At 32.5% G+C, this 14,631-nt stretch overlaps 1 protein-coding gene across 1 annotated transcript in view; it reads right to left on the reverse strand.

Annotated features, from left to right (window-relative positions):
• TfAP-2 (transcription factor AP-2) overlaps positions 1-14,404 on the reverse strand; it is a 91,358-nt gene extending 76,954 nt beyond the window's left edge. The window contains exon 1 of the mRNA XM_068768986.1: positions 14,259-14,404. Within this exon, the coding sequence (XP_068625087.1) occupies positions 14,259-14,288 (30 nt within the window). The 5' untranslated portion in view covers positions 14,289-14,404. The remainder of the gene's footprint in view (positions 1-14,258) is intronic.
• Between the last annotated feature and the right edge of the window lie 227 nt (positions 14,405-14,631).

A 14,631-nucleotide genomic window follows, 5' to 3' on the forward strand; every position in this document is an offset into this window, starting at 1 on the left:
AATGCCGTCTGCCTGAAGATCCAACAGATCTGTTATTGATTAATTTCTTATAAAGACCAGGCTCTTCGTCATTTATAACAAGCGGATTCTGGGCTGCTTTAGCCACATAGCTCTAAAACCTACTAGATACTCTCGATAAGCTGGTTGTCGTAGGATTTGTAGAGGGAAAGAGACCAAGAGAGCGATCACAATCCCGATGGGTGGAATCTGTGGTGACGGGCTTCACAAGAACACAGAAGCACTCAGAAAATCAAATCATAGAGTTTTGGGAAGCCATTCGTCGATCGATCAAGGCTTTCCAGGACGACCAAGAAGAAGAAGACAAATGCTGTTTCATCATCATCATTTCGGCCATAGTGCGTCCGTCGCTGAATGTTGATATTTCCTTTTTTGGACTTGGATTGGACATATATAATTTATTGACCAATATTCTTAATAAAATTTCTAATAACGTTTCAAAGGTAAAAAAAAATTGTATTATTTTTCGTAAAGAACCTCTAAGTTAAAAGTCATTAAATTGAGCAATTTAAAAAGAAATTACAATAATGTCAGTAATGTCTTGTCAAAAATAATAAAAAAGCTTTTATGTACTGTGTTATCGTAACATGTTACAATGTTAAAGTATCCGTTGCGTCCAAAATGGGCGTCGACTTAATTTTCATCGTCGAGCGAGTAAATTACATCTTACAATTACATTTAACAATTATGTATGAAGACGTCGTCTGCTTTTTTTCAGATGTAGTTTAGATTAAACGCACTTTTAAGGCACTATGCCCGAGAAATCCTTCAGGAACCCCCGAATGTGCTGTTCAAATCAATTCATTGGTAGATCGCTGAGCTTTTGAGTTGCTAATGTGCACACTATTTTTATCTTCAGGGTAATTCTGATAAGGACCTTTATCTCACCGATATGTTAACTCATATTTTACCTAAATTTTACAACATAGCTAAATATTAGGGGGACCGGAAAGTAATGTCGCTTTAGTTAAATTCAAAAGACTACATTTTAAAAAAGTTTTTATTTCTAATCAACAATATATTCATATTTGTTATCAACAACCTTTTGCCATCTCGTGTACAAATTTTCAATGCCGAAACGGTTAAAATCAATTGGTTTTTCTGTAAGATATGTCGACAGAAACGACATTATTTTCCCGTCCCCTTAATATATTTTACTGCATATTATACCTATATATCACATATAATTTTAAACATTTTTTCTGTTCATAAAACAACAATAACAAGAGTTTCGGATATTTAAAAAAATTGTTCTAATTAGTTCATATAAACTGGTTTTTGATATTTATTACTTCAATATTTTCAATAACTCTATGTAATTGTACATAATCTAACTATATATGACATATTAATAGAGTAGTGGTAATTCTGCGGAAGAGAACTGAATATCGCAATCGTAGGTTGCTGGTTCGATTTCCCAGATGATGAATGAAATTGGGACAGGTAATGTTGACTTGTATAATGTTATACGAAGCGTAGGTTATACAAGTATCTATACGGCGATATACCATAATCGCCACGCTTGGCAGGCGGGTTGGCGATCGCACTGCGGTATTATGGTACGTAGAGGGCGCTACTGCTCATCCTCTGGAAACTTGTTTATCAGAGGCAATCTTGTATATTGAATGAACAAATTGTGAATTACATAAGATTGTATCTCCAAAGTCGAACCCGCGACCTATGATCGCAAATCTTAGTACTCCACCGCTGGGCTACCAAAATTTACTACTGATTTTACAATAATTTTCTAGGGATAAAGTCGTGACGTTTATACTGGCTTCCAATAGTTTGATCAAATTACCATTGGACGATTTCATTTACTTGAAATGAACTATTTTCAATAGTAATATTTAAGATTGTAATGAAGTTGTAAAGTGTGTCTTATCTATATATTCAATATCATTATATAAATTCACTTTCTGTTTTTAAATTCGATTTTTATTTAGTTTTTTATTATCTCCATATTACAATGATGATGAACTGATTTTAATTTAGAAACTTAATATCATCTTAGTTTAGAAAATCAGACTTGTTTCTCTTTAGTATATATTTATGAAAGGCACTCATTGATAATATCGACAAAACTGACATAAATTTGTATTTAGTAATAGATTATGTAGTATTTTACAAATATGTTTAATAAAGACATTGTCAACCACTACAATCCAATTTCAACATTCGTGCACGCAAGGCAAATTCATAAAAAAAAAACAAATACATCAAAAAGGGAACACGGCATTCGAAATTCGAAAAATTTAAATTGCACGTTACTGCTACCGTTGCACGCGGCAGTTGTCCAAATCTCACACAAATGCCTCTTTGGGTTGTTATTATGTTACCGATTCGCCCATCTTCGTCCGATGTTGCAAATAAAAACCTTTAGCCCGGATAATTCGTGGGAGTCTGTATTCATCTGCTTCACGTGAGAAAGGATTTGGAAGAGTTTCGAAGAAGTCGACTATAGATTCTACACATTCCTCTAGGGCTAACGATTGGATAATTATTTGATTTTATTATTCGTAATAACTTCAATTCACGACGTGATTTTTGTTTACAGGCGATAATTTATCTATTTACGTAAACAGAACAAATTTAACATTCTGTTGACCCTAAAATACAAGCTTCAGTGAGCATGATTTATTGAATATTTAAAACATTTAGCGTAAGATTGTTCATCGCAGCGGACTTTGGGGGAGGCCTAGACCTTATTGTTGCCTCTGTGGCCTGATATGATGATGATAGCAAAACATATTGTCACGAGACGCAGCTCTGTCAAATTTTGAAGTATAGCAAGAACAGAGAAATGGAAGAGTGAGTGAAGTCGAAGAAATTGAGGCGGATGAATGAAAAAGTGTATCCGGCTAGGAAGCTGAATTAAATTTAATAATGCTCCTAGTAATGGGAGCGATAACTTAAAATATAATTTAAATTCTACGTACGTGTACTATTAATTTACAAGATTATGTTAATTATTACAGATGGCAGAGGAATTATTGATAAATAGCAGGAATACTTTCGATTAAAATTATTATCTAGTTATACTACATAAATAGGTAAGTGCCATTTTCAAAATTAAAATGAGATAATTTAAGCTTGTAACGCGCAACGAATGTGCCGCCGGTTGGATACCCGCTGCGAGAGATCGCACCTTAAAAAAACCTTTTTTCACTAGTGTTGTCAGATACTTTAACAATTATCGATAATTTATTGTCAACAAACTGTATGTCAAGCAACGTATGGTAATAAAAATGCAAATGTTATGAAAACACGTTCGTTTAAATATAAAATTAAATTTTTTAAGGATAATTAAAGAATTCGATGTTTTATTACACGAAATAGAAAATAAATTTTATATTAACACAAATATTGATTATGAGATGATTAAAATCGTGATACAATTTTCTTGATTTTACTTTCATAGTTAATTACTTTTACTATTTTAACCAAATCTTATTAGTAAAATTTAATCGATGTAGCAAAAACAATTAACTTATAAATCACTAAGAAAGGACAACGGCAACCGACAAATAATTTTCGACAGCACTACCATCAGCTGAACTGTCAGTACGTAAGACAGAGAATGAAAAATGTTGCCAGCTTGAAAAAAAAAAAAGAACGAAAGCTATTCATTCATAAAACGCCGGCTCGCTTGCATTTAGAAATTAGTTTATTTTAATTATTCGGTGAGCGTATTGTTGTATTAATTATTGGAGCTCGAACGATTGTCGGATTGGACAATATATTTTATTGTCTTTCTGTACGGTCGTGATTTATATATCTAGTTAGTAAGTTATTCGAATTTTAATTTAGACGAGTTTTAATGGGGTACGCTTGAATGGATTCTAATTAGGGGAAAACAACCGGTCGAGAATATATGAATAATGTCAGATATAAATTCAAGTTATGGGTTAGGAAAGCGTTCGACGAGTGTCTGACCTCTGCTTTAGCCGCACAATAGCTCTATATTTGCTATAACAAATTGCCTTTTAAAAAAAAGACGATGAGTTATTAGTCTGGCAATAGTGTGAAGAAGGTAACATTCTGTTTGTATTATTGTTGTAATCACGTTACACTTTTGAATATCGAATACTTTGATTTTTATATATTAAAGTTAAAAAAATAGGACTGCATCTATGTCCGCATATACTTTTATTAAACATATGTAAAACTATTCTTTAAAAATGCAATATTTGCCATTCCGTTCTTAGACTCAAATAAGAATGATTTTGTTTGGTAATAAGTTAAAAAATATTTGTTACTATGCACACTTTATTTTTATTTATTCTCAATCAATCATATATTATTTTATTTATAAACACTTAAAATTGTTTGAAAAAAGTTGTCAGTTAGGTTTGAGTATATATAATAAAGTATCACAACATATAATAGACCTTTCTTTTTTTAGTTTTACATCTACTATTAAAAGCATTTTATTGAAAAGTCAAGAGTTTTTATATGATCGAAATGTGTTGAGCTTCTTTTACTAATTTATATGGAAAATATAATGTATAAATAAAACATTGTTAAATTTCATTAAAAAAGCACCAATTTTGAGTCTTGTCGGCTCTTCTTAACAGATCAGCATTCCAAACCGGTCGTATATTAGTTATAATGTTAAATTAATTGAAGATTCAGGAGTGCTTGTGAATGCCTACTTGAATACAGATATTTTGATTTTGAGTTTGATTTGACATAAGTAATAAATTAATAAATTAACATGGTTTACACGAGCGCCACGCCATACGAAATGTGTAGAAAGTCCGCAGAAATGTCGCATAAGTTTTTAAACTACTTTATGGCACTCCATGTTATGTTAAATTCTTTTATAAGCCACATAAGCAAATACCATAAGTCGTAAACTGCCGCACACTATTAACTGCTGTTCACAATTCATTGAGAATAAATCATTTTTATTTCATAAAAACGACGACACACTCATTAAGAAGTCTCGTGCCGTACGCGCATTACTAAAAAATAAAAATTGTAATAAAAACAAGGACCCGCTTGCCTTTATTGCCTTTTAAAATATATCGGCAATGTTTATTGAAAATCGATTTTTTAATAGCTGATTGAACGAGTTATTTTTTTTAAATTTTAATCTTTATTAGTAATGCCTTTGAATAAATGTTAATGATATTTTGATTTGATATTAATATAGCTTAAGTTTAAACAGCTATGTAACATAGCCTAATGTAGCTATATAACAAAGCTTAATATAGCTACATAATATAGCCTCATATAGCTAAGTAATATAGCTATAGTTAAAATGATTTCCTTACAGGTTAACTTCCCTATGACTAACGACTATGACGAATTTATTATAACTATTAACTGACTTTAATAAACAGTCTACATATCAAGATGCTTTCGTAGACTATTACAATAAAAAATGAACTGCATTAATTGTTTTAAACTGAATATAATTTTATTAATTTATTAAGAAGACCTTCAAATATCGTCAAGGGTATTAAAACTAAAGCTACACTGATTGGAATAAAAGAAAACATTACACAATAAATATAGGGTTATTCGTAATTCTGTTTTATAAACAAAAAGGATCGTAAGTTCCTACGAATACTACAAATCAGCAGTTTGAAAAGAAATATCAGCAAAAGAATGTAAACATCCACAGCCCAAAACTCCAGGAGCACGAAAACATAGGTGATGATTCGTCATAAAGGTATGCGTCAGAAAATTAATTTGTCAAAATTACATTCAATGAAAGCACAGCGAACTGCGCTCGCTAGCTCCAATAACTGTCTGAATAGCGTCCCGCGCAGGCCACACCGCTCCCGTTCCAAATTCAAAATTTCAAGATTCGAAATTAATGGCGGATTTGACAGGAGCTTTATTGCTCGGCTAATTTAAATCTTATCAACGCAACGATGACAGGGTCTTAATGGGATCGCACCGGTTGTTTTTAAGAAATAATCCTCTCCATTCCATTTGAGTGGATAATGTTTCTTTTTTTGTCAAGAATTAATTAAGTTACAAGTTGCAATTAATCACCGATCACAAAAAAATAATGTTTGAAACATTTACTTAAAATTCGATTATCTTCGATTTTTGAATTATACTTACTCTTACGACACGTACTCTTTATTATTTAATTGAAAACAAAAATGACAACGAATATTTATTTGTCCGTTTAATGGTGTGAGCATTTTTTGCTTATTGTTTGACTAAGTTATTGACAATTGTGCTAGAAAATATATGCAGATTTTTTCTTCTACCGAGCCATTTTCTGCAGCAGCCAATAATATTATATAATATAATAATAATTGAAAGTTTAGTGCATTAGCATCGTGGTGTATTTGTATTTATACGTATAAAATTATCGTTTATATATTTTAAATAATTTGTTTTATATTTACCGATACGTAATAAATACCAGACTAGAAAAAGATCAGACCAATGATAGTAGCATTACAGTAGAAGAACACATTAGGACACTACTTAGAAATTTAAGTTCAAAATCCATCGCCTTATCATTTGTCGCACTTGGAATTGATCTAGACTTTGACTCATCTTTCGCACAGAATAGAAATAATGTTAACTTCTAACAGGAACGCTTAATAATAACAAGCGCCATCTTTTATCTGAATGATGTAGCAAGATTAAAAATGAGTTATTATGTCATGAAACCGATTTACTAATTATAAAGGGTCGCCACATTTAGTAACAGTAATGGTTATTGTAAAAACTTTTCTTTCTTAACTCAAATATACAATACATTGGACAAAACATAACGGAAGCCTCATTGGCAAACTCACAGTCATTCAAAGAATCTTGGAGAAGGTTAATAGAATTTTTATACGAGAACGAATGAACGAACGAAAGTAACCGCTATAACTCAGCAGATTGGCCTGTGACATTGACATCGCAGTAGCTGGTATGCATGGTCTTTGGGGAATTAATGTTCAGGAGTGGAGACCATACACCGGCAAGCGTAGCGCCAGACGTCCATAAGGTGTATTGTACCTTGTTAAAGTTGTCAGAAGTTGTTGAATGCTAATAGTTTTCAATCTAAAAATGAAGAAAATATATGTCCAGCTGTGGAGGTCTTATGGCTGATATGATAAAAACCAATGATTTGATTATATAATGATTAGCATCGCGTTCAAATCATAACTACATAAATTACCTAAGGTTTTGTTACACATAGTATAATGGTCGACCTCGCTATGTCAAAATAAGTAATATGTCATTGTCTAATGAATTTACTAAGCATGAACACACGGTAACAGATATATTGTATTTTGGATACATGTTACTTACTACTGTATATTAGCTATTCTCAGTTCTCAGTTCGCTTAGCGTGGCTGGAACTGCTTTTTGTGGATGTCATTTTATAAAATCCAGTCTTTCTAATTTTTAAGATGCTATAAAAAATATTCTGGTGAAATTGGAATACTTGTGACAAATTCAGTCTGAATATGCATCTTTTAATGAACGCCGTCTCAACCTTCTTTGCGGGTGGAATTTTGTAAAATTCGTTCTTAGCTGACCTTTTCTTAGTGAAAGGTATGTCTACAATAAATCTCAAATCTCTAAACCTTATGACTCTATAGATATCGTGATGAGTCAGTACAAAACTGAAAATCTCTTATAGATAGATTTATCATCATGTCATCCAAAAGACGCTGACTGTGAGGCAAAGGCGTTCTTTAAAGATCACCTACATAATTGGTCTTACGCTGCTCTCATTTAGGGACTTCCCGCGACCATATCTATGACGTCAGTTTACCTAGTGGGGTTTACATGTTCACATTCACGGTGCGTCTATTGACTCGTGTTCCCCACATGAGAAACTTTTGGCTCCATCGGCCCACAGTTTATAGACAAATTAAAAGGATTATATTTAAAACGACTTGTTAAGTACATGCACTAAACGTTCTAACATCTTTAGTTGCTTTTCTTGTATCCTATGTTATTAGATATCATGCGATTTCGCCCATAACAGAAATTAATAAATTCTCATATAAACTACACTTAGATCTGTAGTCCGCTAAGTATCGAGCGATTCCAGTCTTTAGATGGCTTACTGTCAATGTGGCTTAATTCTTAAATAATAATTACTGAGTCAGTGATGTTAATATAAATGTTATGTTTAAAAGTACAGGGTGATTGATTGCAGTTATAAAAGATTCAATAGGCTGAATGTATAGCTCATTAGCTATCAATTATTATAGTGTACACCATAACAATAAATAGTAAATGACATAATGATGATATAGTAAGTAATGGAGTTTTTAAAATTTGGATTACTGCAAATTAAAATTAATTATTTGTTTACTGTCTCTACATACTTTGTTCTGCCAGAAGTTAGTGGCCAGTCGCCTTTTAATAAAGTTTTAGAGTTATCACGTTACACATGGTAGTTAGAAATACGTATAAAATATTTAAATCTGTGTGCTGACAAATGAATTATACATTCATTTACCCCTTTAAAGCAACCTCATCCATAGCTAATCACCATGTATATAATATATTGTACAGTTAAGCGACGTATATTATAATTAATCTAAACATGTTGGCATTAATATCAACTGATTGTGTGGTGGCAGAGCGATAAAGGCGCTTAAACCTATTCGAGCTCCGTCCAGATCCTTGGTGGACCTATCACGCTGTGTTTACACGCCTGAGTTGAGCTGTTCCCAGATCATGAAGCGCTTGTAACTTTTTGGTTCCATTACAGGAGGGTTCAATTTGATTCTAGTTTCTGTTAAATTGGGCTCCTATGGCATTCTCCTCACGATGTGGCTATTAAAGTAACCGTCATAAATAAACTACAGTGGATTTTAACATAAATACACAGCTAGAGAATGGTGAAGGCTAGAATTCTTTCGAAACTTCACGTCAATGTCATTGTTAATATTAAACATTAGACACCTAGATCTTATCTATATATTCTTTTTATATTTTACTAGATATACCCGCGACTTCGTCTGCGCGGAACTTAATAAAATAATATTTAATTTTGTTTTTATTATTCATTACATCAGCTACCTGTTAGTACAAGTCCCGTCAAAATCGGTCCTGTCTGAAATGGACATTAGCCGGAATAAATAAAAAGACAAAAATAAAAAATGTTATTTTTGTACATGCATTATTTTATTTATTTGTACAGATTAATTTGATTGAATTTATGATAAAACTAAAAGGCAATCCCACTTTTACATGTGTTTAAATAAATAAAAACATCATTTATTTCATAATTAGCGTCTCTTGTCTCATAATTAGTCTCAAAAATTAAGAAGCGGCTGTAGGCCCGCCACATGTTGCACATAACATTCGGCCTCTGGGGCCTTAAAGACAGAGTGAAAACTACAAACTGGCAAGTATAGCGTTGGACATCCACGTACGAGGTTGATAGACGATTTTGTTCAGGTAGTCCAAAGACGCTGGATGCCACTTCTAACCGGTCCTATTGGAAATAAAGAAAGGAGGCCTATGCTCGATGGCTGAAGTCCAAACTACCTAAGAGCTTATTATAGCTTTAATATTAAAGACATTTTTCTTATCACCTTTTTGTGAAGTTAACAATTTCCTTTTTATAGTGTATCGCAATTCTTGGATTATACTTACCGCTGATAGGGAATTTTTAAACGACCATTGCCTTTTGGATCAATACCTAAAGTGTCGTTGACGACGTCCATATAGTATACACAGTGGACAGTGTGACTAGAAATGACGACTACGGCGTGCTGAACGTTGTTATGCAATAATTATTAATAATTATCAAGACGGTTTGTGCCTTTGAATTTAACTTACACTGACTGCGAACCATAGAAAGAGATTTCTTGATCCACATTTTATGTCTCAAGTCATAAATCTTACGGAATTTTGTAACTTTTGTTATAATTTTTTTTTAAATAGTGTTCCGATTTTTTCATGAAGGTTAATTAACAACGTTTCTTGACTATTAAAAGGTTTTAAAATTTAAAAGGTGTGATCTAATACCTTTCGATTTAATAGACTAGCGGGCATTCAAGTCATGTTATATGGTCTACTCTTTGTTGGTGAGATATACTAGTATACTGATAGTATATTATTGTACTGTTGTTGGTTGACGAAGTGTTGTTTATTCATACTATTTTTCACATCATCATTTCAAACGAAGAAAAAAGGAAGAAAAGGAGAGGAGACTAACTTGAAAATAAACTGGAAATAAATTGAGTTCACCACAATGATATTTATCAACTTAAAACAAATTGAAATAAAAAAATACCTCTATAGCATATTTTATTTATGCATCGCTCATATGAAAATAAACTTTGCTTAATTTGTTATGTCGTCGATTCAGCCCCTAAACGCCCACTTCAAGGTATAGGCCTCATCCAAAGATTTCTATGAGGTGATATACCATAATTGCCATGCTTGTGTTGTGTTGTTGTACGCAGAGGACGCTGCTGCCTTGAGTATTGGCAATCCTACATAATAAATGCTCAAAGTGTCAATTGTATAAGATTATATTATATTGGGAAACTAACCCGCGACCTACGATCGTTAATCCCAGTCTTCTGGTACTGGGCTTCCATTTTATTATGTATGAGAAAGAAATTACATAAGAAATTATATAAGAAATACATTGTGCGAATTTTTCTTGACATGCATTAAATAAGATTACAAACATGTAGATATCAGTCGCTTTTGTGATCATTTTCAATTATTCGTACGACAGTAATATTACATTAAGTTATATTACATTAAAAATTATTTTATTATTATTTATATAATTATATATTATTACATTTAAAATTTCATTATTATAATAAAGAGGCGTCTTTTTGTTTTATAGTTATAAATATATTGCACGATAATGATAATTATAAAATCATTCACATTTACTCAGGCGAAAAAAACTTGTCAGCCACCTAATACGGAGATTAATAAAGTAAGATCGGAGTTGAGAGCCCTGCAGTAGCCTTTGAATTTAATTTCATCATAGAAGTGAAGGCTTTATAACTTCAGCTCTATGTTTTCAGTTTCAATTCTACAAACCAATCAAACTATTCTAATAACCTGTAAGTCATAAAAACACGCAAAACCACTATGTTAAGAGAATCTCAGTAGACAAATGAAAATAAATGACATAGCCTAGCGGATTGGCAAGTTGAAATGACGGCCACTCTAGACACAGTAGACCACAGTCCGGTAAACACAGCGTAGAACATCAACTTACAAGGTGAACAAACGACTTTGTTAAAATCGACGGAATATACTGGATCCTGGCCGTTTGCAACCGGTCCGTGTGCCTCATATCCAGCTAGCCCTACGTTTCAAATGATGATAATAATATTTTTCAGGTCAGTGTTAAAATAGCGCTTTTTGAACTGCACTCTTAGAAACTATTTCTGTAATAATAAATAATGTAATGACAATAAAGTAAGAAAAATCGGTTTTTAAATCTAATATATAAAATTCTCGTGTCACGGTGTTCGAACTTGAACTCCTCTGAAACGCCTCGACCGATTTTTACCAAATTTTATATGCGTATTCAGTAGGTCTGAGCATCGGCTATCTATTTTTCATACCCCTAAGTGATAAGGGTGGTCCACCCCTAAATTTATTTTTTTATTTTTTAGACAATTTTTTTGGTTTTTATTTTATTATGATACAGCATACAAAAATACATACAACCCTACATTTTCACCACTCTACGATCAACCCTTATTTTTATTTGTTAATTAAAACCTTTTTTTTTGCAAAACAACGTTTGCGAGAACAGCTAGTATAAATATAATAATAACTACTCATTTAATTATTTTTTGCTATCTGTACTTTAAGAATTTGCGCTGTCAAAAGTTACTGGCCTATCACATTCCAATTGAAAGAATAAATTAATGTAAGATATTTCAGAGTGATCATTTTAGACATGATAATTGAACATAGGTATTAAATATTAAATTTCTTGAGAGTTAAATGTATAAAGAAATAATATATCCCCAAAACTATTTCTTTTCCGTTCTTATAAATTGTAAATACACTTTTATTTAATATTTGTATTCAGATACATTGTAGGCATCACTTCTTAGACCCTCCGAAGGGATGTCCCGTAATTTGTATCCGGGATCGACAATTATGAACTTTTAAAAGTATATCGTTCCTCCCGAGACCCTAATTATACGCTATCCTGGAATGTTGTATACACGAACACTCTCCGTCTGTTTGTGTTTTAGTTCGAACAAATGACGCTTAAGAATGACTTTTATTTTCGTTTTCAGTGAAATACGAAGGTTATGTGTTATTCTGCCAAGGTCTGACGACTCATGAAGACTATATAAGGAAAGAATGTGGAATAAAATGACCGCTGGGTTTTTAAGGTTCCAGAACCTGTGTAAACCACAGACCAGTAAGCGCAGCGTAGGGCGGGCGGACTTCAGACAAAGTGGACTACTTTGTTAAGGTTATCGGAAGACGCTAGATGCAGGCCGCTTTCTACCAGTCCTATTTATAGGGGAGGTCTACTGAAATGTTAATAATAATAAAATAACAATATAATACCTAATTTAAATAAAAATGTTTTGCACATCTGTCATCAATGCATGTTTACGTTGTTGATGTGCCTTATAAATACATAAAAATTTGTCATTAAAATTATAAAATAAAATATTAATAAAAGAATAGTTGCAAACATTCATTAATACTGATAATTTTAAATGCCAGTAACTTTTTCTCTTTTATTACCACCGCTGATGAAAATATAAAATTTCGTGAGTATAAGTTATCCATTGTGCCGAACATTTTAACAAGTTCTTAAAATAAAAAAGGATTAAGAACTGGCCTCTATATTGAATGTAAACGAGAAAAATAAACTTTGTTTGTTCCATTTTTAAATCGACTGTTGTTTATTTTCTTAAATCTCTTATTTGTAGTTTTCATTTATATTCAAATAACTAAATTTGTTTTATATCAACAAACCTTTTTTTCATGTCTTTCCTCGTTGTAATTTGTTAGCCGGCCTATGAAGAATAAATTTCAAGCTGGATTCTATTCTTCATAGCCACCAGCTATCATAACATAATACACCCAGGTTGTGAATTGGTTAGGAATATCGATGACTACAACTGATCTATAGAAGTGAACTATGTTCAGTAGTGAACGCCGATTCACGATATAAAAATAATCCATTTTCATGTTTGCGTATAAGTTAATATTAATTTTCTATACCTAATACGCCTTTGATTAATTATTACAAAAACATAACTATCTATGTTAAATCCGACGGCATTCATTTCCGTAAGCCTGAAGGAATAAATAATAATTAATTTCAAAAGATCGTCGTTTCAGTCCATAGACGTCCAATACAAGGCATATGTCTCTCCCAAAGATATCTATGGTGAAATATACCATAATTGCCACCCTTGACAGATGAGATGGCGATCGCAGTGTGGTATTTACGCAGAGAACGCCGCTGCCCTTCCACTTGAAACTTGTTTGTGAGTAGTGGCAATTCTATATAATTAATGCATAACGTATGAATTATATATGATTGTTTCCCGGGAGTCGATCTCGCGACTTACGCTTGCAAGTCTCAATCCTCTACCGCTAAGCTACCCTTGCTCAAATTATTTATTATTACATCATTTGCAATTATATAGAGTTATTCAAAATATTAAAAACTATAAATATCAAAAACCTGTTTATATGGATTATTAAAAATATTTTTGTAAATCACCGATAATCTTATTATTTTTGATTTATAAATAGAATTAAAAGTTCAGATTTATTTAATGTGCTTTAGTTATGTTTATTTAATTTTAAAATTTTTCAATAATATTAATACATAATGGTGAACGAATAGGTTTCAAACACTCGTGTAAATGTTTATATTTACGTTTAAAATGATATTTAAAAATCTAATTATAAAGTAACAATGAAGTAAGGAAAGAGTATTTCTTCATAACCAGATATTAAATGTACTTAATTTAATAAACTTGTTGACATACATTTGTTTTAAATCTAAGAATTTAATAATTCATTAGGTTTTCGAAATAAAAAAATAAACGTTTGAACTGTTGACTTTATGTTATAATTTTACGTAAATATTCCTTATTATATTCTTGCTACATAAAAATTGTAATACACTTTGAAATTCCCATACAGTCTTAGTAAATCTAATAAAAAATGGTAGTCTACTCACAGAATTACGAATAGCAGAACTAAGTCATACATTGAATGGGGAACAGTCGGTCGGGACATGTACGTTACTATATAATTGCATTTTGGCATCATACCTCGCGATGACACTGCATGTAAAGGTTCATGCCGATACCCTAACTATACTAAGGCAAACATATCACAGACGTAACCGGAACCGTATCACAAGAGCGCGTGGACGACCGTCTCGCACATCACTATCGATCGGGAACACGCCCGGGGCGAATCTATCGCACGTATATACGGATGTAATAATAATCGACCATCCCGCGGGCTTATCTGTAAACGACTGGAGGCGAAAAGGTTTTCGCTGGGGGCGAAGCGCCACGCGTACCTTAAAACTCCGCCCCGGGGAGCCATTGGCCTAAAAGTGGCAGTGCACGTCTAAAACGGTCCGCCATTGGCCACGCCGAGCCCCCGAGCGCAGTGGGGGCGCTGTGCCTCCGTGGA

The sequence above is a fragment of the Battus philenor genome, unplaced genomic scaffold (assembly GCF_028537555.1).
Source record: "Battus philenor isolate CCGP_79_NKW_IND1 unplaced genomic scaffold, ilBatPhil1.0.hap1 SCAF_27, whole genome shotgun sequence".
NCBI classification, from domain to species: Eukaryota; Metazoa; Arthropoda; class Insecta; order Lepidoptera; family Papilionidae; genus Battus; species Battus philenor.